The sequence below is a fragment of the Sinocyclocheilus grahami genome, unplaced genomic scaffold (genome assembly GCF_001515645.1).
Source record: "Sinocyclocheilus grahami isolate Dianchi unplaced genomic scaffold, SAMN03320097.WGS_v1.1 scaffold208.1, whole genome shotgun sequence".
Lineage (NCBI taxonomy): Eukaryota > Metazoa > Chordata > Actinopteri > Cypriniformes > Cyprinidae > Sinocyclocheilus > Sinocyclocheilus grahami.
This window is the reverse complement of record NW_015505387.1, coordinates 659,506-686,708: the sequence shown is the minus strand read 5'-3', so window position 1 is coordinate 686,708 and position 27,203 is coordinate 659,506. Positions and strand designations below refer to the sequence as shown.

General features: G+C 39.0%; 1 protein-coding gene and 1 long non-coding RNA gene across 2 annotated transcripts in view; both read right to left on the bottom strand.

Moving 5' to 3' along the window:
• unc5a (unc-5 netrin receptor A) overlaps nucleotides 1-27,203 on the bottom strand; it is a 210,424-nt gene that overhangs the window by 79,578 nt on the left and 103,643 nt on the right. Inside the window, exon 2 of the mRNA XM_016286233.1 lies at nucleotides 23,365-23,586. Within this exon, the coding sequence (XP_016141719.1) occupies nucleotides 23,365-23,586 (222 nt within the window). The remainder of the gene's footprint in view (nucleotides 1-23,364; nucleotides 23,587-27,203) is intronic.
• Nucleotides 13,414-15,397, bottom strand: LOC107595745 (uncharacterized). Its single transcript, XR_001610295.1, has 3 exons — nucleotides 15,207-15,397; nucleotides 13,681-13,789; nucleotides 13,414-13,563 (listed from the first exon to the last, which is right to left on the bottom strand). It is a non-coding gene; the product is annotated as an uncharacterized lncRNA (long non-coding RNA).

Genomic DNA, 27,203 nt, shown 5'->3' with positions numbered 1-27,203 from the left:
GTGTTGATGTGGGGTGGGGGGGGGGGGGGCGGGGGGCATCATTTGAATGCTTAAATATATTTTTAGTACATCATAGCTGCATTCAAATGTTCAAATTGGTTTTTGGACACCATTTCAATGTTCAAATTGATTTTTTTTGGCATCAATGCCAAAACACACATTTTTGCACATCATAGGAGTGTGCAGATGCTTATACCGAACATCTGAACTCCCCTATGATGCCCAAATATGGTGTCTAGGTAGACCGAAACTCGTACTGCACTGCATGAGCAGTCAAGCATTTAAGGTCAATGCTTCATAATAAGCACAAAACAAATCCAATAACCGCATTCTCCAATTAGCTGCGGTGTGGTCAGATGCTCCAGCAATATGACAGAAATGCATCATCTTAAATCCTGCTGGTCATTTGAGTTCTTGCTCCAACCTGTCTGTCACAAATCAGTGTACATCACATCCATCACCACTTGGCAAGAGAGTCTCTAGGAGGAAAGAAATAGGGCAGCATAGAGAGCTTCTGTCTCACTATCTTGGCAGACATTAGGAGCACATGCAATTACCGTTATATTTAAACTGCCCTCCAGTGTTACCCAGGGCGTCAACATCAAAATAGACCTCTCAGACAATCTTGCTCTTCTCTGACACAACGTCTGGACTTTAATCCTGGCTGATGGCTCGAAACACTTTTGCAACGGGTCAAAAATATGAGATTCAATGCACAAATCTCTATAATCCAGACAAAAATAAGTGCATTGAAAATAACACACTCTCAATTAATTGCTCTGCTTGCATTGCATTTAATTCAAATTGCGTAACCAATTCAATATGAGCGGAAATAGTTATGATATTAGACCACAAAAAGGGGTGTTTTTTTTAGAGAATGTAATTATCTTTCGCAATAAAACGCAAAATACAATTAAGGGGAACAGGCATAGTCCTGAATCTTAAACACTGATTGTTTTATTAATTGCTTTGTGTTTCTTTTAGCACCAATTACCCGGATTTCTGACCTCATACTCCCTCTGCGCTTCACGACAAACCGCTGAGGCCTCCACATTCAGTTTCATTCACTTGTGAATATGCCAAATGGCCTGCATCGCTACTCAGGCATGAAAATTCACTTTTCCTGCATGACAGATTTAGCTGCATGATAGGCCAGGATAATACTGTAATGCAGATTTATATAATTAGTAATTAACAGAGTATGAAGTCTTTGACTAGGAACACCATTAAAACGTTTACCCCTGAGCCCTTGAGCGAGGTCGCTGTGGCAACCCTCCCTTTGGGGTCTGAGAGGTCACACAGTTAAAGAATAATTGACTCTTAGCACCCAAACCCGCTTCCAATACGGTTAAACTCCCACAGATGGAGGAAATTATTCCAAAATGAAGACACATTTATTAGACCCTCAAAGAAAAAAAGGCCCTGTGGAGATTGAATCGTAATTCTGAGTTATTGCTTTATGCTTGTGTCAAGTTGTGCGTCTGCATACTCAATATATGTGGCACACCTTCAAAATTAATTGTTAAAAATTCATAACCTGTCCCATTTTTCTACATTGACATCTAACAAATTATTAAATACAGACATAAAATTCTGAAAAAGAATAATAATGCTGCTGCTTCCATTCTGGGGTGAGCTGAACCGAGTGCATTTTTCATAACAGACCACAAGGTCATCCAGTTCCCAGGCATTTCCCAGAATTCAATGCATGCATCATAAGGAATAGTGAGAATAAGAGAAAAAAAAACAGTCCCTCTTCAGGAACTCGAGCTGCGTCGGAAGACGCTTAGGGAACGCCTTTCAGCATGACCGGCTCTGAACCTCATGTGTAGTCAGACCAATAGATGGGCGAGACGTCACGGGCGGGTGACGTAGTGACCAGGAAGCTATAAAAGCACGTGCGGTGAGACCAGTGTCAGCTTCTAGGAATGAAGCAAGCACTGGCAGAGATACCGAAAGTATGGCTCTGAGACGCAGCGTCTCGTTCCTTCGAGGAACCATGGTTACATACGTAACTTGAGACGTTCCTCTTCAGGAACTCGAGCTGCGTCGGAAGACGCTTAGGGAACGAGAATGCCCATGCCGCCAGACTTTCCAATCTCGCCTAGTGTGGAAGCGTGCACAGCTAAGGCGCGAGAACAAAGGAGCCAGGAGTGGCTCGCATGTCTATGTCATAGAACCTGACGAAGGTCAGGGGAGTGGACCATCCTGCGTCGTCGCAGATGTCCTGCATGGAGACACCTGCCAGGAAGGCCTTAGAGGCCACCACACTTCTAGTAGAGTGAGCCTTGACCCCAAGAGGCGAAGGGAGATCAGAGGACTCATAGGAAATAGAAATGGCATCTACTATCCACCGCAGCTCTGTGGACGTATGCGTCCAGTGCTCGCACTGGACACATACAGTTAAGCTTCTGCTGGTCTGGATCTCCTAAAAGACGAGGACCGAGGGCCTGGAGCACGACAGGCCGTACCGGAGGCCTCAGCCTCAGCGCACCGCGGAGGAAACGTGTAACTAGGGGGTGTCTGCCCACTGACTGGCCACCAAGAGGGGCGTGGTAAGACGCAATAGCCGCCACGTAGACCTTCAGGGTGGAGTGGGTCAACCCTGCGGAGAAACGGGCCTGCAAGAACTCCAGCACTGTACTAACTGGGCAGTTAACTAGGTCGAGGTGGCGGTCTCCGCACCAAGAAGTGAAAAACCTCCACTTCAAGGCGTACAGTTTCCTCATTGAGGGAGCTCTGGATTGGAGGATGGTCTCAACAACCTCGGACCTCGGGCTCGGTGCAAAAAAATCTAAAAATTGAGAAAATCACCTTTAAAGTTGTCCAAATGAAGTCCTTAGCAATGCATATTACTAATCAAAAATTAGGTTTTGATATATTTACAGTAGGACATTTACAAAATATCTTCATGGAACATGATCTTTCCTTAATATCCTAATGATTTTTGGCATAAAAGAAAAATCTATAATTTTGACCCATACAATGTTTTATTGGCTATTGATAAAAATATACCCCAGCGACTTAAGACTGGTTTTGTGGCCCAGGGTCACATTTCAGTTTTAAACTATCCGTTCAACTGTGATATTTGTAGAAAGCCCAGAGTCTCACAGGAAAAACCATGGATGAGATGTTTCCTTCAGGGAACTAGCAGGGTCCTGGTCGGATTCGACGGAGCATTTACAGGAGAATCAAGGGATATGATAACATCCCGTTCCGACACGCTACACCATAATTTTATCTCAGTCCCAGCGTGACTTTGCAGTGACTGCTCTACATATTATTGCAGCGGCAAACATCTGTTTCTTGTGTCTGCACCAACAGCTCCCAAAAGGAGCGGCAAATGCTGTTAGAGGAATGACTAGGTGGCAAAGAGATGCATTATTCAAGTATGTTTTCCATTCAAATGTGTGAGTAACAGTTCTCATTACTGCTATAAAGGACTTTTATTGTGAAGAGGATGAGGCTGCTAAATCAAACAGCATGTGTGTGTCTAGAAATACAGACAAAACTCACAGACCCACGTGACATCTTTGCTCTTATGAGTCGATACAGAGGCTTGACTGGTGAAGAAACTTAATTTTTTTTCACTCACTCTTGTTTTTGCTGCCGGTGACCTCAATTCCACGGGGGTCATCTGCTTATCAAAGGTGCAGCCCGAAACTGGCAGGTTGGAGTAAGTTTTCATTGTGACCGAGGAAATTCAATTAGACCGCATCTAGAGCGCGAGAAGCTAAGATTCATCAATGGGAGCTGGGATTACTCTTCACACAACTATCAGTCAGAAGGTCAGTATGTGGCCGTCACCAGGGACTTTCTATTTTTCTATTGACTTCCCATTGAATACAGCTGAAATAAAGTGTCACTCTCCGGTGCGCTGAATCTTATGGATAATTGCTTCCATCACCTGTATAGACAGCTAGTGGCAATAATGATGTTTATCATTAGTGTTGAATTAGAGAAGTAAATACGCATTTAAAACACATTAGTGTTTTGAACTGTGTTGAATAATGTAATGTTTACCATGTTGCTTGACAAACATATCACTCTCTTACAATGCATTACGCTTTTTTCATTACCCGTTATCACTTCTGGATGTCTGAGCCCTGAAACAGCGGCAAAAGCTAGAGAGGTAAACAAACACATGAATAATCAGAGAAATTTGAAAACGTCATTAAAACACTGAAAGAATTTGGAGCTGTGTGCCGACACACTGTAATTTAGAACAAATTAAATTATATTAAACTAATAAAAACATTTAATTAAATAAAAAAAAAACAATACAAATAATGAAACAACAATAAATTATGTAAATAAATAAATACATTAATTACTTAATTAATTAACATGCTTGAGTTCAAATCTGACCACATATAAATAATAAATAAAATGAATAGATAGATTAAATAAATTTATAAAATTATACATATAACAAAAATAGTGAAACGATAAAATATAAAACATTATATTAAACGATATTAAATGAGAAAATAAGACCAAAGTTTAAATAAATTAAATAGATATATGTACGCAATAATACAATTATTAAAATGCATATAAAAATAATAATAATAAAAAAATAAATAAAATAAAAAAAAAATGACAGGTACAGTACATGTCACCACTAGATGCTAAGATGTGGTTGCCAACTGTCCCTAAAAGCCCACTTCAAGTCTCGATATATGTTTTGGGTCCCTACTTCACTAAATCTATGGGATTTTTTTTCACCTGTTTTATCAATCAGCAGGTGAAAAAAAGTTTAATCAAAAAAAAAAAAACACTACAAATGCACCTTTCCTTCACAGCATAAATGGTGTATATGGATTTGAACACACATCTTTGGTAGCACCGCTAATAATAAAAAGTCCCAAATAATGCCGCACATAGACGAAGGATCAAGACTAGAATCCATCCCACCCCCAAAAAAACCTCTCAAACTCTAAGTAGCGCATAAAAAAGCCACTATCCTCAGGCGCTCTGAAGCTGGATGTGTGGCCCATGTGGACCAACAGACAGGATGACTCAGTGAATGGCTGTCTCTTTTCCTGCACTAATAAGATACTGTAATCCTCAGCTCACTCCAGTGAGCAGCAGTCTATGAAGAAGAGAAGAGACAGATAGACTGTTCCAAGGGCCACATTAAATCCATCAGCCATGGAGGGGCCCACAGAGGCATATCCAGGGACCCCCAAACAGCACACTTTTTGGGTCAAGGCTTGCCTCAAGGATTCCAGTTATTACAGAAATATTTTTGCTAGTTCTAATTTGATTGAACTGTCCATTTGTCACTGTGAATGCGATGTTCAAGGCCCCCTGCTCACGCTCCCCATTCTATTATGGATTATTTAAGGCTGGTGACCCAGCATGTGTCTGCGCCACCAATCAATCCAGTCTAGTTCAGGCCAACTCAAGCTGAAATTACATGCAGGTAGGTTGGCATGCTAACGTGTCAATCTGCAGCATGAAAAAGGGAAAATGCACCAATATTCAAGCCTACAGAGCTCTGAAATGGGCTGTGACACGGAAAGCAAGCTAGAGTGATTACAAGCGCCATGAAAGATGCGCCACTATGTGATGTTGTATGTGATTACAAGCGCCACTATGATTTTATGTCAACTTTTATGTGACTGATATTAAATTAAATGCTAAGCGTCTGAAACCTGAGAAAGCCCTAGCAACAGTGAACAAGAGTTTATCTGGTAGACTATTTCATAACGGAACATGAAGACACACCACTCTCGCCTTAAAATTGTTTCTTTAAAATGCTGAGTTTATTTAATGTAAGATTGTTTTGTTTTGTACGATTATTTCAACAGGCAGCTAGTGGAGGTTACTCAAGGTGTAATTTGTCATTCATCGGCCGATTGATTTTTTTTTAATCTTATGGCATCAATACTCTGATCTGCGCATAGCACCATATTGGCATGTCACTGTTGATTGCGGTTATTTATTGGACGTTTGATGCTAAATTCTCTCTGGAGAGAGTCTGTTTGATATGATGTAAGATCAGCATGCTAGGATCATGTACTGCAGCAGAAGGGGGCTCGGTTTTAACACTCATAGCATCTTCAGTGAAGAGAGAACAGGAATTCACAGATCGACAGAGGCTGATGAAATGCTAATTTGCTTTAGTATTTTTAGAAAGTCGACTAAAGAAAACACTGTCAACACATACTAACATCATTCACAGCTAACAATATATCAAACTGAAATGTATCATTTAAACTGGTTTAAATGATACAAAACCAACCCTGTGTGAAAAACAGAAATAACAAAACAACCCATAGTAGTAATGAATTAACTAACTGACAAGACACATTTCTGAATATTGACTATTGCAGTATCATAGAAAATATATATACGACAAATATATTATGGCTACTGTCACACAATACTGTAATGAGCAATATATCAATAAACCTATCCCAGCGGAATATGGTATAACAACAACAACAACAACAACAATAATAATAACAACTGTTAGTTGTTATTGTTAGTGGTGGCATTATTATTATTAAATCTACCTTGTGATGATGATGATAATAATAATAATAATCAATAGATGGGCGAGACGTCACGGGCGGGTGACGTAGTGACCAGGAAGCTATAAAAGCACGTGCGGTGAGACCAGTGTCAGCTTCTAGGAATGAAGCAAGCACTGGCAGAGATACCGAAAGTATGGCTCTGAGACGCAGCGTCTCGTTCCTTCGAGGAACCATGGTTACATACGTAACTTGAGACGTTCCTCTTCAGGAACTCGAGCTGCGTCGGAAGACGCTTAGGGAACGAGAATGCCCATGCCGCCAGACTTTCCAATCTCGCCTAGTGTGGAAGCGTGCACAGCTAAGGCGCGAGAACAAAGGAGCCAGGAGTGGCTCGCATGTCTATGTCATAGAACCTGACGAAGGTCAGGGGAGTGGACCATCCTGCGTCGTCGCAGATGTCCTGCATGGAGACACCTGCCAGGAAGGCCTTAGAGGCCACCACACTTCTAGTAGAGTGAGCCTTGACCCCAAGAGGCGAAGGGAGATCAGAGGACTCATAGGAAATAGAAATGGCATCTACTATCCACCGCAGCTCTGTGGACGTATGCGTCCAGTGCTCGCACTGGACACATACAGTTAAGCTTCTGCTGGTCTGGATCTCCTAAAAGACGAGGACCGAGGGCCTGGAGCACGACAGGCCGTACCGGAGGCCTCAGCCTCAGCGCACCGCGGAGGAAACGTGTAACTAGGGGGTGTCTGCCCACTGACTGGCCACCAAGAGGGGCGTGGTAAGACGCAATAGCCGCCACGTAGACCTTCAGGGTGGAGTGGGTCAACCCTGCGGAGAAACGGGCCTGCAAGAACTCCAGCACTGTACTAACTGGGCAGTTAACTAGGTCGAGGTGGCGGTCTCCGCACCAAGAAGTGAAAAACCTCCACTTCAAGGCGTACAGTTTCCTCATTGAGGGAGCTCTGGATTGGAGGATGGTCTCAACAACCTCGGACCTCGGACTTGGTGCAAAAAAATCTAAAAATTGAGAAAATCACCTTTAAAGTTGTCCAAATGAAGTCCTTAGCAATGCATATTACTAATCAAAAATTAGGTTTTGATATATTTACAGTAGGACATTTACAAAATATCTTCATGGAACATGATCTTTCCTTAATATCCTAATGATTTTTGGCATAAAAGAAAAATCTATAATTTTGACCCATACAATGTTTTATTGGCTATTGATAAAAATATACCCCAGCGACTTAAGACTGGTTTTGTGGCCCAGGGTCACATTTCAGTTTTAAACTATCCGTTCAACTGTGATATTTGTAGAAAGCCCAGAGTCTCACAGGAAAAACCATGGATGAGATGTTTCCTTCAGGGAACTAGCAGGGTCCTGGTCGGATTCGACGGAGCATTTACAGGAGAATCAAGGGATATGATAACATCCCGTTCCGACACGCTACACCATAATTTTATCTCAGTCCCAGCGTGACTTTGCAGTGACTGCTCTACATATTATTGCAGCGGCAAACATCTGTTTCTTGTGTCTGCACCAACAGCTCCCAAAAGGAGCGGCAAATGCTGTTAGAGGAATGACTAGGTGGCAAAGAGATGCATTATTCAAGTATGTTTTCCATTCAAATGTGTGAGTAACAGTTCTCATTACTGCTATAAAGGACTTTTATTGTGAAGAGGATGAGGCTGCTAAATCAAACAGCATGTGTGTGTCTAGAAATACAGACAAAACTCACAGACCCACGTGACATCTTTGCTCTTATGAGTCGATACAGAGGCTTGACTGGTGAAGAAACTTAATTTTTTTTCACTCACTCTTGTTTTTGCTGCCGGTGACCTCAATTCCACGGGGGTCATCTGCTTATCAAAGGTGCAGCCCGAAACTGGCAGGTTGGAGTAAGTTTTCATTGTGACCGAGGAAATTCAATTAGACCGCATCTAGAGCGCGAGAAGCTAAGATTCATCAATGGGAGCTGGGATTACTCTTCACACAACTATCAGTCAGAAGGTCAGTATGTGGCCGTCACCAGGGACTTTCTATTTTTCTATTGACTTCCCATTGAATACAGCTGAAATAAAGTGTCACTCTCCGGTGCGCTGAATCTTATGGATAATTGCTTCCATCACCTGTATAGACAGCTAGTGGCAATAATGATGTTTATCATTAGTGTTGAATTAGAGAAGTAAATACGCATTTAAAACACATTAGTGTTTTGAACTGTGTTGAATAATGTAATGTTTACCATGTTGCTTGACAAACATATCACTCTCTTACAATGCATTACGCTTTTTTCATTACCCGTTATCACTTCTGGATGTCTGAGCCCTGAAACAGCGGCAAAAGCTAGAGAGGTAAACAAACACATGAATAATCAGAGAAATTTGAAAACGTCATTAAAACACTGAAAGAATTTGGAGCTGTGTGCCGACACACTGTAATTTAGAACAAATTAAATTATATTAAACTAATAAAAACATTTAATTAAATAAAAAAAAACCCACTCGGCCTGGCTGTATTGTGTGTGTATGTAATGGTGTTCGTCGTCCCTAGACCTGTTTTTGTTTTGCCTTGTCGGCCTATCTGTTATAATAAAGAAGTTTTCACCTGCATTTGGACCCAGAACCTTTGTTTACACGGTGTGCTTTCCTGACCGTCCCGTGACACTACCAACCCATGAAAACCAGCTGGCATCACACTATCTTTTGGGTTTATATCTCTTAAATATGCTGACTAGCAGACAGGCGTTTGACAACACTGCAAAATAAGAGTTTTATTAACCAAATGACAACTAAAACAACTAAACGAGTCTCCTGTGGCCACTTGTGATCTGATTTTTTTGAAGGGAGTGTTCTGTGACTATACACATCACTTAACTCATCAGAATGACAAAGCAAAATACATTTTTAAATAAGAAACAAAAGTTGGTATACAGTAACAACCAAACTTTTTGGCTTACGAAGAAATTAATCATGAGTGTACAGTATTTGTACGTAGTCATTCATTACAATCATTACTCGAGGCTTCAGTGCCACATGACCCTTCAGAAAATATCCTAATATGCTGATTTACTGCTCAATTATTAATAATGTTTCTACATATTTTGCTGATAATATTTTTGTGGAAACCATGATACATTTTTTTCAGGATTCTTTGATGAATAGAAAGTTTAAAAGAACAGCATTTATTTGAAATAGATTTTTTGAGCAATTTAATGCACCTTTGTGAATAAAATATTAATTTATTAAAAATACTTTTTTTGTGAAATATATTATTTAAAATATATTACACAAAATGTTATGCTGAAAAAATCGTTTTGAACATTGATAACAATAAGAAAAATGTCATGCAAATAGTAAAGTAGTAGAAGTGACACTGAGCACTGGAGTAATGGCTGCTGAAGATTCAGCTTTTCCATCACAGGAATACATTTAATTTACAATATATATAAATATAAAAAACGTCTCGGTTACGTATGGTAACCCTCGTTCCCTGAAGGAGGGAACAGAGACGTCACGTCGGATGACCGACGAAATTGGGATCTCGCTTAGAGGGACCAATCTACTTTGAGTGTAAACTAAACGAGCCAATGCACATTGGCATGCGATTATTGCATCCAGCTGCTGCTGATCACAGCGTGAGTATAAGTAGGCAGCAGATGCAGCGCATATTCAGGTTTTCGCCTATAGCCTGGTCTGAGGTCCTGAAGCTTTGCGTCCGGTCAACGTAGCCCCTTAAGGCTCGGACGGGACAGAGCAAAGCCAGGGCTGGGTCTGCCTCCTCCGAGGGCAGCGCTTGGAGGTTCACCACCTGATCCCTGAAGGGAGTAGCGGGAACCTTGGGCACATAGCCGGACCGGGGCCTCAGGGTCACCTGGGAATCAGCCGGCCCGAACTCTAGGCACGAATCGTTGACCGAAAATGCATGCAGGTCCCCTACCCTCTTGATGGAGACCAATGCTAGCAGGAGCAAAGTCTTCATTGAAAGGAACTTCAGCTCAACCGCCTGCAAAAAGGCTCAAATGGGCCCTGCTGTAGTTGCGCTGCGTGAGGCAAATGGTGGTCACAACAGATACTGACTGGTTTTCGGACCCCCCCGGGCTTGGGCATCCCCGGAAGGGAATTCCTCACCGTGACCATAAGACCAGTCTTCCCACCGCCAGAAAAAGGACGCCCACGGCTGCCACCAGAGGGATCCCCAGATCTAGGCAGTGGCACGGGCACTCCGCCCCCTTGCATACCAGCGCGGACCACCCCGAGAACGTGTCCCGAGCCCTCAAGGTTAATCGTGCAACCTTGAGGGCTCGGGACACGGTGAAAGTCTTCACTCGAGCCCTACCCTTACGGCGGCCCGGGAAAGCATAGCCATTATTTCTGGATCCGATTCAGGCATTGTTACGGTCCCGGAGGGGAGCAGCGCAGCCGAATCATTCTCTCCAGAAAGGTCTGGCTCACCCTACGATGCAGCAATCTACATCTGGTCGTTGGGAGGAGCGCCAAAGGATACGGCTTGTACGCTCCTTGTAGAGGGCCCAGCACGTTCCATTGGCAGCTCAACTGGCTGCGCAGTGCCTCAGACCGTCCGCGCTACTGCCTGAAGTAGCCCCCCCTGGCTGCCCGATGGGATCCGCGACTTTGGAGAGTGGTTCTCTTCACGGATGAATACTGGTTTTCACTGTACAGGGAAGATGGCAGACAGCGTGTATGGTGTAGTGTGGGTGAGCGGTTTGCTGGTGTCAACATTGTGGATCGAGTGGCCCATGGTGGCGGTGGGGTTATGGTATGGGCAGGCGTATGTTATGGACAACGAACACAGGTGCATTTTATTGATGGCATTTTGAATGCACAGCGATACCGTAACGAGATCCTGAAGGGGGTAGTGCAGCCTGATGTGTGCAACCCACTCGACACGGGAAACCACCACCTCTGAAGCGCCGTCCGCCAACACGAAGAGCTCTCCAAGTGCGCGCTGAACTCGTTCAGTCTTCTTCTCTCAGTAGAGTAGTCAGGAGCAGAACGATGTGATCGCTCCAAAGCGAAAAGCTGAATATGCGGTGCATCTGCTGCCTACTTATACTCACGCTGTGATCAGCAGCAGCTGGATGCAATAATCGCATGCCAATGTGCATTGGCTCATTTAGTTTACACTCGAAGTAGATTGGTCCCTCTAAGCGAGATCCCAATTTCGTTGGTCATCCGACGTGACGTCGAGAGTGACCGACTGAAAGGGAACAGTTATTTTAAATTGTAATAATATTTCACAATATTACTTTTTTTTTTCAAATAAATGCAGCCTTGGTGAGCTTAAGAGACCAAGAGGGATGTCAATACCAGATGTAAACGTGCTGAAAACGGTTTTTATATAACATGATTGATGAACAAAGGATATATCTAAAATCATCAGTCTTTAGGGGACATAAATTCAGCAGCACACTCACTGACTGTCACAGATTTCCCAGCCGCTTTCCTGAATATCATGTGGCAATCTAGACCTACTCCAAATCCATTCAGAAACCATGTCCTGTCCCAAACTACCTCCTCTGTCATGTGATTGGACCTCAAGTTGACAAAGAAGAGCCCTATGTTTTGATATTTGTTTGAGTGCTAAGTGAGTTTATACTGATTCATTCCTAAGGGATACACAAAGCACAAACTGTCATCCACCCGGTTTCTCTGCCTATCAAAAATCTTCATGGACTATTAAGCTGTCACATCTCTTCACTCCTCTCCCAGCGGCAGATCTATTTATAAAGCAACGTGAGCTGAACAGGTGTTGATCTGCATAAAAAATAATCTTACTTGAATAACAGCAAATGTCTTTGTGGATTGTTTATGTTTGTTAAGGCTTGAGTGACAAGCAGAACTAGTCACAGAATCACTTTTTTTCCTCTTTTTTTTTTGCATATCGGAGATGTATTGACACCCATCACACAATGCTGTTTTACAGTATATCTGCACATGAAATGTGAGCAAAAATTCCAATCTCTAACTATCTTTGTAATGATGGGTATTGGGGGTAGATGGTATACTAGTTAAGGACAGAAAGACAGTAGAACTGTTTCCAACCATTGTGTCTATCATGATGCAAAATGCTGCTATAGTGCTGGTGGGGAATGAGAATTACAATCAGAGATGGAGAAAGAAGGTGGAGCCGCAACAGATATCAATCAAATTAGTAGCTGTTGCCCTTAGTTACAGCTGTAGCACTCATTCTCCTTTGTGAAATATGGAGGAAACCAACTGGACTGAGTGAAATTAAATATGAAATAACAGCGCATTTATCTACACTGAACAAAATTGTAAACGCAACACTTTTGTTTTTGCCCCCATTTTTCATGAGCTGAACTCAAAAATCTAAGACTTTGTCTATGTACACAAAAGGCCTATCATTTTGTTCAGTGTAGTTGACAAAAACGTTCCCATATGCCACTGAAGAGTATGTCCAAACATGAAATTAAACAAAGAAATTCATGATAAAGAGGTTTGCTTAAGAATCAAAGTAGATGATTAAATTTAAAATTTAAATTGAAAAAATATTAACTAATATATTATATAATATATTAACTAATATATATGAATATTATATTAAATAATATCCTGAATGCTAGATTTAAATCACTGTTGTTTTAAACAATTATAATATAATTTTAATAAAGTAGTTGATTTGTTGATTTTAAATAAAACTGAATAAAACTGTTTGACTTAAATATGGATCCACTTTAAAGTGTAAAATGCAATGGCAAATCCTTCTTTCACAAATTATTGTGCTTCTGTGCATCTTACAGTACACGACAAGCATCCATGACATGTGCCACTGGAAATCTCCCAATGTATGAATATTTCCAACACCGGCCCTGAGGACACCACTTCCCATGTTCTATGCCATTCTGTGGACATTTTCACAATCCTGAAATACATTTCCTTTTTTCACTCCCATCACTGCCATTTTAATTGTGAAGTAAACCGCTCTCCGGGGCTCTTCACAGCCACTCTATGGTGTCAATCTTCATTTCCTTCCACAAAAAGCAACACATCTTAATGGTACAGTATTGATAATCCATTGGTCTCCTAGTGCACAGTGAGAAAAATAAATGCTTGAATCACTACCACAGGCATGTTGTTAGTCTAGATTGCATTCTGTGCAACAACAAGGGCATAGCTCTTGATCAAAAAGTAATTACTTACTAGCTGTAAGCTATGGTCTGAGCTGAAATGGATTGTGGGAGTGCAGGCTGTGTGTACCGAGAGGAGCAGTTTTCATCGTCCGACAGAACTTCTGTGCCACACATTTCCTCTAAATGCAGAAGATTTGGAGCTCACCTGGTCAGTGAATTAAGCCAGCTTGAGGTAGTCAAAACAACCATAATCACACCTGAATAACTCAAAGATCAGAGCAGCCCTCTTTAAACCATTACAACAACACAAGGTTATGTAGAAAATGTGTATGCTAAAAATTCAGTAAATTTTTTTTTGTATTTGCTTTGGAATGGCTCAAATGTGTGTGTGTGTGTGTTTTCAATCAGAGGAAGCATAATTCCCAACAAAAAGCTATTGTAGCTAATTTGATTAAAATTGTTAATGAGAAGTAAAATAAACTATTTTGCACTAAATGAACACAAGGATGGCATTTAAGAACAATAAAAAGGACAATACATGCATCCATTTATTTGATGATCAAAAAGTAATATTGTTAATAATGTTACAATTTAAAATAACTCTTTTAATACATTTCAAAAATGTAATTTCTGTGATGGCAAAGCTGAATTTTCAGCATCATTACTTCAGTGTCACATGATCCTTCAGAAATAATTTTGATATGCTGATTTGCAGCTTCAGAAACATTTCTTATTATTAGCAATGTTGAAAACAGCTGAGCCGCTTAATATTTTTGTGGAAGCTTAAACTTTTATCAGTATTCTTTAACGAACAGATACTTCAACATTTATTTGAAATGGAAATCTTTTGTAAAAATATAAAAGTATTTAGTGTTGTCTTCAACACTAAAACAAAAATATTAATTTATTGCTCTCTCTCTCTCTACACACACACACACACACAGGTTTGTTTGTGTGAAAAGTGGGCTCTCTCCATAGGCGTAATGGTTTTTATACTGTACAGACCGTATATTCTATTGCCCTACACCTAAACCTACCCCTCACAGGAAACTTTGTGCTATTTCAGATTTTCAATACCCTCCATTCTGTGTGATTTATAAGCGTTTTGAAAAGTGGGGACATGGGGTAATGTCCTGAAAAGCCACCTTCTCCTTGTAATACCTATGTCATACCTCTGTCATTATACAAATTTATATCCTCATTTGTCACAAAAATGCACATACACACACACACACACACACACACACACACACACAAACCAGAAAGTATTCCTTAGAAGCACTCATTCCCTGTGCACAGCAAAGCACAGCAGATTAACTAAAACCTGCACACCTTGATTTCCCATAATTATGAAGAAGCCTGCAATCAGAGTTCAAATTTTCAGACTTTGTAAAAAAGCTTTGCCATTTTATTCCGCAATCTACATGAGATACTTTGTAAATGGTTTGTTTGTGGTCCATGGCATGCCATCTGAACCCAAGATTAATTTATACTTGAATCCAATGTTAACAAAAACTGGTACTAACAGACGGATGTTATCTGACTCTCCAGAGAGCCTGTCCTTAAGGAAGCCTGATTTATAGTCAGTGATATTACCTTTTGTTTAGAGTGTTTGTGTGTGCTCAGTTTCTAACAGTCTCTTTATGAAGCATTTGCAGTAATGCAGATCCCCTCACTGGTGCTGACCTGGCCAGGCAGTTAATGAGTCTGTCTGCTCGCTGGATTGCTGGAGCTGTTGACCTTGCCATCTGCTCCTGATGCCTCAACGCCAAACACTTTCCGTCTTAGCCGTTCAGACAGGATGAAATACAATTCCCATTAAAGGGAAAGTTGCTAATAATGCCTTATCAATTAGCCCCATTGCTACTGATTGATGTCTAGCAGGTGGCACGAGACGATTATGTTCATTTACACTGACTGTCCTCGCCTCCTACTCATTCTTTTGATGCTCATTAAAGCCCAGGCTGTAGAGACATCAGCTACTAACTAAATCAGGCCTCTAACAACCCATTAAAGATTGCTTCATCGCTGTTGAGTCTAATCTTTGTGTTTCTACATTGTTAGCAAGATATTCTCAGATGTTAATCTTCATTTGTAGACTTTATGATATTTGCTGTTAAAGTTGCTGTATAAAACAAAATAATATATGCATGCACACAGACATGGTACTGCTCAAAAGTTTGTTCAATTTTTTTAAATGTTTTTTTTTTCATGTTGTTGAAAGAAGTCTTTTTTTCTCTCTCTTCAAATCACCATGCAGCCCAGACTGAACTCCTCCATGGTCATGTTTATCAGCTCTGCTCAGCTCAGCTCTGTTTAACGAATAAATAATACGATATTATTTAATATCTTCACATCAAGTGTATAAGCACTTTTTCCAGGTAGTTTCAACCATGAAGAAAAAAAACACACACACACACACAATGAATAATAATGATTTCTCTGAATGCAACCCTGTGATTGCTTTTCTTTCTGTTATTCAGTAAATGTAGGACCAGGAGGCCTGAGGTTTTGAGAAAAATCTTAACATGTCAAAGAATGGTTTCAATTAATCAAAGACATTAGAGTCTGCATGAACTTAATTACACTGTTCTGAGAGTATGTGGACAGGGTGGCAATAACTCTCATGGGTTTCTGAAAATTGCCCATAATTCAATTCACCTCACTCTTCTCTCCCACGGGCTAAACTAAGGCTCTGTTTTTTATACATTCCCCCTATAATTCAAATGGTAAAAGGGTCACTGAAATTCTCCTTTTCTACCTGAGATCTTTGGAATTGCCAGACATCTGTCTCATCAATTAAAAGTGATTGTGCTAATCATTGTTTGTCTGTAAGAACCCAGGAGCTTTAACCGAGAACAGTGAAAACAAGCTCAAAATGTTAGCTTGGCAAAAAATCATTATAATTTGGTAATTTAACAAAATATATGAAGGGACTCTGATCCAAAGGAACTTAATTTACTTAAACAAATCCACCTTCATTAGATTAAGAAAATATGAACAAAAATCCATGCTGCAAAACTATAATGAATTAATTCAAATTCTATTAAAAATCTCATATAATCAAAACCAAAATCTCTAAGAAGTCAAGGAGGCTCATGGGAAAAAAAAATATTTAATGCATGTATACTAGTCAGTGAGGTGTGTTTTCCCAAATAACTATCTTTAAAGAGACACATATTTCAGATTTTTTGACAATTACTCTCAAAGTGTTGCCACAAATGACCATATAAGTGGGAAATGAGATGTTGTCAGGTATGACAGATTGTATGAGATAAAAGTGATCATGTTCAAAAGAATATTCATCTCCTATGAAAGCCTCTTGGAGGCAACAAATCAAATATAATCGGACAATCCAAAGCGTTTTCAATCTTTCCTGCCTATGTCTGACACTGCAGTTAGTTAAACGAGAATATTACCGTAATGGATCAGTCGGCATCCGGGTCTGGTCCATGCAAATCCACTGTCATCACTGTTTTTTCTTTTTGAATGGATATGTCTTCATCTCTCCCCTGCCTTAGCTTAGTTTCCTCAGACGAGAGGATGAGAAACCTGTGTGTGTGTGTGTGTGTGTGTGTGTGTGTGTGTGTGTGTGTTAAAGCAGAAGGGGAGAAGCTTTGAACTGGCCAGAGAAAACCAATTGAGTTAAGTTACTGGAGACAAGTAATGAGAACCAATAGACTCCCAGGAAAGAATCGATAGTGGACACTGATACATTGGAGAGGAAGGACAGATCGCAACATTATTCTTCGTTCAAGTAAATGCTGCAGATATAAAGGAGACTTGCACCAAGCAGACAGATACCAAATAGTTGTCGAAAACTTGATAGTTGCAAACTAAAACATCCTTCAATGAGATCAAAATGCTTCAAGGTACCAGTGACTGAAACTCTGATAAGAAAAAAAGGACTGAGCGGTCTGAGTCTTAATGGTGAGGGCAGAAACATGATGAAGGCTGTGACATTTTAAAGTATTGATATATAACATATTGCTATTGTGGGGGGAATTTCATTAAGAAATCTACAAATAATTTTTCACCCCAAAATTAAAAAGACAAATGCACATCTTTTTTTCTTTTTTTTATGGAATAAAACACACTTTCCACTCTAATGTGAAACAATCTCATTCTCATTACTGTAATCCAGTAATAGTAAAATGATCCTGTCTGGACACAATTTCTTATTTAATCAGCATAAATTTAATTCTGTACTACAAATACTACCACGATGGGCAAATATTTTAAGCAGCCTTAAAACGTACATTAAAACATATATTAAAGAGCAGGTCATATGGTATTTTAAAGTGTCCTAATATTGTGTTGGAGTCCTCTACAACAGGTTTAAATGCATCTAAGGTCAGAAAACATTGTAATTTTCTCAGAATATACATTTAATATTAGAGTCATTTGCCAATGATTTCGTAACTATTTGTTCCAAGCAAGTTCGGCGCAAACCCCTCCCTTCCATAAGCCTACTCTGCTCTGATTGGTCAGCTGGCCAAGCCTGTTGTGATTGGCACAGAGAGGAGTCCTTGAGCAAGTTAGCGAGCGCTACCATTGACAAAGCACCTTTACATAAAACAATAATATAGTGCTCCAATCCGTTCTTATAATAATGACATAAAATACAAAAACACTTCTGCAAATGCTAAAGTTTAGCTGCTAAACTGTGAACACTTAAAACAAGAATGCTGGATACGTTAGCCGAGTGTTAACGTGACTAACTGATGAAACAAGTTACAGTTTGTAAACCAAAACATGTCTACTGTAATGTTTGAAGAATGACAGACAAAAGACGCTCTGTTTTAACTTTTTATCAGAACGCAGAACAGCTGTATCACAGGCGCAGCAGCCTAACTAACTCGCTCATCTCTCCCGCATTAACCCTATAACTGCCGGTGCAGCAAAATAAACAGCAATTTCACAATGATTATAAAGTCTGTGCGCTACACTATATTCTTTATTATTAAACGAAGTAATCAGAACAACGTCAGTCTACATTAATCAACATATTCTTAGGAAATAGTGGGTTCACAGCGAATTATCAGAACTACTTCAGTAAGACAGTAATATCATGCTTTACCTGGAAACCTAAAGCTGCACTAGGTATACATCACATATTAGCACAAAAACTTGATATTTTGAGCACTCAATTGAAAATGTACACATAACTTATCAATCGTACTTACAGGTTGTGGTTCGGAGAGCTTGTTAGTACAAATTAAGGAGATAGAAGAAGCCAACGAAGATAAAAGCCAAGATTAGAGAAGCAGTCCTTGGTATATTCACTTTTTTGATTAACAACTTTGCAGATTGTTTTCATTTAAGGATAGCTACGTTATAAACTGCAAAAGAGGTATTTTTCAAAAACCCACATGACCTGCTCTTTAAAAATAGTGTAAAAATTAAGGAAAAAAAAAATACAAGAAAAATAGAGAATGTACAACTGGATGAAAATACAGATACCCAGTACAGAAAATGGTGTTATTTTACTATTATGTAAACACAAATAATGTTTTTATGAATATTTTGAATTAGCTTTTATTTTTATACAATTTCTATACTGTTTTATCCTATTACTATTTAAGGTTAATTTATAATTTTTTTTGTTTCAGGTTTAGTTTTTAGTTATTTTATTTCCAGTTAGAAATTTTTGTGCTTCAACTTAAACCAAACAAAAGTAACTGAAAGTTTTTCATAATGTTTTTAATTTTTTGATTTATTATAATGAAATGTTTTAATAGATTTAGTTAATGATAATAACCCTGGCAGCAAATGTGAATAATTTTTGTTGTAGCATTAACTTAATTGTAAATCGCTTTGCATAAAAGCATCAGCTACATATAAAATGTAAATTCCATGATGACTAAGGACAAAAACATATTCAGCACAATGACACAAAGACACAGTATCCATACAACAATGATTTCCTTTGCACCTGAGCTGGCAAGACAAGTGGAACTACTTTGTACTCTCCGCTTCAATGAGCTGACATATGTTTGAGTTGTTTTACTATTCAAAAGGAAAAGTCAGAAGTCTAGTTTACTTCCCAGCACTAACTTTGAGCCAGACTTTCTGAAACTACACAGGAGATGATGCCTTCTGCTGCTCGCCTTTCAAAACACTGCTGACAGCACAATGTGGAAGTTGGGAGAGATCAATGTGGGTGCCTTCGGAAACCTATACTATTGGACATCTGTTTGTCCTTCATCTCTGGCCAAACACTGGCCATTCATCAGCAACACAGAGGCAAGAGGAATGGGGTGTCATGTTGAGACCTTGTACTGTCTCACTGTTGACAGTAGATTGTATTCAAACAGAGCGGAAGATACAGAATTTCTTGTTAGCTTCTGCTAACACACTGCGAAATAATAAAATAATGTTTTCTTAATCAGTATTTTCCAGTAAAAAAATCTAAACATCCAACAACATGAATTTACTTGAGGCAACATAGTGACAGTCACTGAAACAATGCAACTCTTCTACTAACACACTACAATATGTGTGTGTCTGTGTGTGTGTGTATGTATGTGTATGATGTTTTCTTAATTAGTACATTTTAAAAAGCATAAAATATCTAAACAACATGAATTTACTTGAGGCAAAATAGAGTGACAGTTACTGAATCAATGTAATGCTCAAGTGAACAAACTGCTAAATTTATATAAAAAAATGTTTTCTTAATTAGTATTTTCCATTACCTTTCCTTTTTTTTTAAAGAATATATTCAGAATCAAATTTGTCTCACCCACTCAGTGATTTTTCTTTTTTAGTTTAAGCAACACCCCCCCGCCAAAAAAAAAAACTATTAATTCACTTTGTTTTAATGATATTTACTTAATACATTAACATCCTGTGATCTTGTAAACATGGTTTCCAGGTGGCAAAACATATACTATGTAAGTGATGTACTCCTGGCTCAGGTGACAGTCAAACAGAATAGCCGACTTAATATCGGTGAATGAAGAATGTGCGTGTGCAATCACAATGCGACTCACAGCTAAATAAATAGACACAATGTACTGTCAGCCAAAAGAAACTGAATGTTAATAGTCTAGTGTGTGCATGTGTTATAGACAGATGACAGGAGTTTATGCCTGTCTGCTCTAATACCTAGCAGCATATCCTCCATCTTAAGAAATGCGACATTCCCCTGAAAATTGTTGCAGATGCTCCGCAGCATGTCATCCGCACGTCAGCTCTCCCAATCAGCTGTCATGCTGTGAACTGGAGGTTTTAAGTTACAGATCACTTCTGAATCCTAGCACACGCGTGACGTGAATCCCTATGCCCTATGCTGCCTCTGCCAAGGAGCGTCAAACAAACACATAAACATCCGCTTGCTGAGTGCTGAAGAGCCATCCCAGCCTCCACCTCCTGTGAGAACGAGGGGAAGACAGCGAACGGGAGACACAGAAAACCCTTTAGGAAAATCTTTTATTCTACCGATGCTAGGAACAATATGATTGTAGAAAGCCGAGCTGAGTACTTGTCAGCAGATCTCAATCAACGAGATGGAGGGAAATAACAGAAAACACAGCATGTCCACATAAGAACAAGTACAGCTGAACAAATCAGCTACAGTGCTGGCTACATCTCTTAAACTGCTCTCAGAGGGGAGAGTGATTAAACCTCTGAGGAACTGCAACATGAAGCTGTCTTTAAAACAAGAAACAAATCGCAAACTGAAGAGAAACCATGCAGAACTTGTTTGGGGGAACTGAAACTTCAACTTAAATGCTGATGTTTTAAAATCATTTTAAAAAACAGATAGTTCCAGCTTTAAAATCTTATTGAGCAACCTTTGAAGACATAAAACCAAGTATTTTGGGACATGCTGCAGTGACTTATTGTTTTCATAAAATAGCAGCAAAGGCAATATGAAAAACAAATGTATATTAATAATAATAAACAATTATTCTGCCAAGTAATAAGTCATTGGACCAACCGCAGGGGCTGTTTATAGTTGCCAAGAAACACAGTATCGTTGAACATTAATATAAGTTGTTTCAATCCACTCTCTAGTACAATAGAATATATGTATACTGCCCAGGGAGCCAGTCATTTTTCTCTCCCTAGAAAACAGCAGTGAGCACCGACTGTTCACACCAAATGCCCTGACAGTGTACTAAAAATGCCTTCCTCAATGCCTGATTAAAATGTAGCATGTTATCTTTTTCATAATTAAGAAAAGCTAATCAAAGGAGCTTTTCTTAACCCATTAGCCCCATGCTAAGCTATTAGCAATAACCGAATGCTACTTAAAAGGTTTCTGCATATGATTCTGCAGAGTATGCGATCTTGCTCCAACAACGTTCAAGTTGAGAGAAAGCAACTCCAACTGCACTGCATGCAGCTTGAACATGTCCTCACATGTGCTAACAGGTAGATAAACATCTGATATATTTTCCATTACAGCCTAAATTATAGAGTAAATGATACGTGACAATAAGTGATATAAAGAGATGTAAAAAAAACTGGTGGCAACCAAATTAGAGAGCTAGCAACAGCTGTTTGAAATCTAATTACAACGACAACAACATCAAATGTTCAAATGAATGGCAATGTTACAATTGAATTAACAGCCAAAATATATTAAGCAGCTAAAATAAACAGAAAAAGAGATTAATTAAAGAATTTAAAATGAAACCTAAAATGATAAATGTGTGCTATGGGGGTCATAGCCTGTATATTAGCGCAAGACAGCCTCATTTCAGACTTTTGATTTTAGCTTTTTTTTTTTTTTTTTTTTTTTTTTACAATACATTAACTAAAAGCGAAAATGATTCAGAATATATGGTGTCATTCACCAAACATGTCAAACAAGCATTCGGTAATTCTGATAATGGTCCGATACCTTTGCGTTGTTTGATTTACTCTATTCAAATATTACCTTTCATTTTGTGGAGCCGCTCGACTTCGCACAGTTTCTCCTGTCAAATATAAGATCATTTCTGCAGTCATTGCACGTGATAAGATGCCTAATATGTCAGTAAAGAACATCTGGCTTTCAATCTGTTATCATTTATCATGGGTCACAAACTCTTCATTAGGTTACAATACATTATTCAAGGCCAATATTGTTCATTAAGCTATTCATACGGGAACATCTGACCCTATATTGCCCCTGTAGAGATTATGACGTCATCGTATACCAATGTTTAGCCTAATAACTACAAATTAGTTTGCCAAGTTTACACAATGAACTTTGACAATAATGTTGCTTGGCAACCATGAAGAGCCTATGGTTAAGCTAAATGATTACTATTCATAAATAGAACAGAACATTAGACTTATATAACACTGCTGTTCCTGCAGTTTTATCAAAGCTTTCAATATGCATAGCAACATCTTGTAACTATGGTAAATTCACTGTAAAGCAAAGGATTTTGGCTTTATTATTAAATTATATTATTAATAGATTACAAAACTGACATTTGTTGCAGATTAATTACTAATATTGCTCTGCTACAAAAACCAAGAAACATCCAAATGTATCCAGCCCTTCATGATACACAGTACACTAATGCAACAGCCCAATCCCTGAGAACAAAGCAAGCCCTGTTCATGATATGGGCAGAAGACATTTTGAAAATTGCTTTGAAGGAAGTCCTTGTGCTATACTACAGAAGAAGAAAGAGCATCACATCTGGAAAGCATCCTTTATAGGCTCTCCTGTTTTCCAGTGTCATTTTATAAATGCTGTGGGTCAGCCGGCTTTATTGTCAACTTCAGAGAGAGTGTTGAGAGCGTCTACCTGTGGCAGGGTCCACGTCACGCTCGATCAAGTGCTGATCCTGGTGAACCCATTCGCCGTTGCACTTGAAGTAGATCTGAGTGGCAGGGGTTGAGCGGCAGGTGAGGGTCACTGGCTTGTTCTTAACGATATAAACATCATCAGGCTCCAACAGGAAGTGTGGCAGCAGGTCGGAGAAGGCCGCAGGAAGTGGATGCGTTACAGTGGCCGCATGCTCTCCACCTGTGAAAGCAAGTGAGATACAACTTTAGAGACAGGTTGTAGTTGTTCCGATGCCTGAAACCTTTTAGTAGTGCAAAGAGATAATGAGCGTATCTGATTTAATTTCATACTCCGAACCCTGTGAGCGGACAGATTGCTTTTGACACGCACCTGAGTGCAATACTAATCTTGTGTATCCGTATTTGGTAGAACACAGATATTCTGCCAAACACAGCTGACAAAACGTCTCCGCTACAGCAGGTCTGGGAGATCATGCTAATGACATGCTGTTAGAAGTGCTTGCTTTTGCCTGAGTGGCATGGGATTGTATTTCAAGACAAAGTAGGGTCAGTGATGCCAAACGTGTGCATGTGCATTATGACACGTGCAGGGTTAACCCATGAATATTAATTAGAGTGTACTGACTTTGCTAGGTTTGATAAATATTGTAGGCAACTCATGTCATAATGAGAAACTGATCTAAAATATAATTTCAATTACTGAACATTAAATTACGAGAAATAAATGTATAAAACGTTTAAACAACTTAAGAGTGTCAATACCAAATTCACTGGGATGAATACACATAAATGAGACTCTAATCCAATGCAGTAACATTGCTTCTGTTTGCTTTCACCTTTTTCATCAATAACATTTTTAGTGTGTAAAGATTCATCACATTTAATCATATTTTTACACCTGGAGTCTCTGAGACCCCAAATAACTTTTATTTTTTAAATGAAGGACATGATGAAATAGTTTATAGTTTACACACACACACACACACACACACACACACACACACACACACACACACACACACACACACACACACACACACACACACACACACATATAGGTATGTTCCCAACAGAGAACAATTACAATCATTGAGATATTGGCTATTTACATGACTCTTGTGACTTAGGAGTTGACTGCCTTTTTTATTATATATTTTGCACACACACACACACACACACACACACACACACACACACACACACACACACACACACACACACACACCCACACACACACACACATATAGCATATAACATTTTAGCATATCAAAAATCATTACATTTAATCATATTTTTACACCTGGACTTACTGGGACCCCAAATAGTTATAATAATTTTTTTTATGAAGGACATATGATTAAATACAGTAGTTTATTATTCTCACAAGAGATATTAAAAAGGCATTGTAGTCTCTCAGGTTTAAATACATATTTAGATCTATAGATTTAAATAATCAGAATTAAATATCAGTCAATTTAAATATCAATCAATTTCAAGACAAAGTTCAGATGATATGGGCTAAAAAAAATAGGTTCAAGAGCCTCTGAATAAGGTCTTATTCTGTCCTGAAAGAGACATATGCTACTATATTCCACCCCACACAGAAAAACAATGTGTGTGTGTAAGAGAGAGTGAGTCCCCTTGTTAACAGGCCGAGTAAAAAGCTTCTGAGTGGCATGGCCTTGTCAGGGTTTGCCTACAGCAGTGCTGAATCCCATCTCTACTCTCTCTGCTGTTAATCACAGCCTTTTAAGATCAGAGCTGATGGACCGCAGGCCATAAATCCCTCTTGCTGAATGACCATGGCACTTCAAAACACGCTCGGCAAGCCCTGTATCCAGGGCTTTAACTCAACTCTTTATTACGGCCGGCCGAATGCAGTGACGTGACTGCCAGCCATTCACTGACTGACAACCACCGGCTGCATTAAACGTGAGACAAACTGGCTCTCTATTCCGACGACCCCCGGTAGCGTGATCAGGTGGGTACGCGTCGCTGTTTATGGATCAAAGATCTGCATGACTTTGTGGGTGGAAATGTTTCTCCCCCGCGTGGATTTATGGAAGGAGCATCGAGGCAGTTGGATTCATAAATGTTTGGAGAGATTCAATGAGAAATCATCATTAATCAGAGCTTAGCCCTGCAACTTGTGGGAGAACGATTCTTTAGCGCAGAGCAGAAACAGAGCGCACCCCTATCAGTAATTTTGTTGCTTCATTTGTTAGCTGCAATGTTTTTCTGGTCTTTGTAATTAAGAATGAATTGCTAATTTATTCTTTTCCGCCCACAGTCCAGAGCAATCAAGCAGCCTCAGCTGGCTGTTTATTCCCTCTTCATACTGGAGGTCCCACACCATTGTACATCATACACACACACACACACACACAACATGTCTGATAGCCTTCAGAACTGAACTCAATTTTTAAAGTGATCACTTTTACCAATTAGTTATTCCCTCTGCATGTTTCTCATTACGGTTTTGTTCTGTTTTTAGACTCAACGGAAACACTTGTTAAGTGCAAATAGCAAACATGACGTCAAAGCCGTGAACCATCACTTGCTTGCATATACCGTAGATTTTCTTCAAGCAAAAACAGAAGGAATTCAATTCCCAACAGCTTCAATTCTGATTTCATCAGAATTTAACAACCTTGGAATGCTTGCACAGATGCTCATCATCAGGAAAACACAATCATGTTTGGTAAAGGGCCAGTTGAGGGTGCGAATGACATTAAATTATATTTGTTATGAAGTTGAGAGTGTATATTTTCACCTGCCATTACAAACATAGGTTGCATTCGGTAACAATATCAATGATAGACTGCTTGGATGCTTTCTCTGAGGATTAATATTGAACAATACATCAAGAAAACATAAGTCGCACAATGTTATAGATTACACATCACAGGAAGTTTTGAGATCCTCAGGATATCACACACTGAAAATTACCTTTAGAAACAAAGTCAGTATATTATTTACACACTGAGCCAAATGTGCTGTAAGTGATTTCAGACGTTCAACCATTTTTACTAACTTCAAACAACAGTGTTATTTTAGTATTATTTATGTACTATTATAGTATTTATTAATATTTTAAATTAGCTTTTATTTGTATATATTATTAGTAATGTCCTATTATCATTGTCAATTAAAAAATTGACATTAAATTTAATTTAAAAAAACGTTTTAGTATTAATTTTAGCACTTCAACAAACTTATTTTATTTCAGTTAGCTACCAACCCAACATTTCAAATTTTATTTTTGTTCATTTTTGTTTTCATGCTCTCACATTATTTCATTTATTTTTTTTTATATTTAGGCTTTCTAACGAAAACTATTTGTAATTGGTTTATATATGTGATATTTAAACGTAATTTTGTATGTGTGTGTGTGTGTGTGTGTGTGTGTGTGTGTGTGTGTGTGTGCGTGTGTTATATTTATTTTTATTATATGTTTTATATTTAGCTTTATTCAGTTAACTGTGTGTGTGTGTTTAATATATTTTTAATATTTATTATATATATGAAATCAGGTTGGTTGACATGTCTACACAAACTTCTGTACAGAACATTTAACAAACATACACACAGACACATCAAAACAAAAATCACTTACAGAATCTTTAAACAATTATACACTTTGTAGAAAGGAGGTCTCACAATGTCACATAATTAAGTTCATTTGTGATATTCACAAACTAATTATCAATGGCTAGAAGACAGGCTGTTTATGACATTTTCTATCACAACGGGCCAGTGGCACAGAGCGCAAAAAGCACATCTCTTCTAATGAAACAACAAGGCTAACGCTGACATTTCCAGCGCCTTCCTCATCTC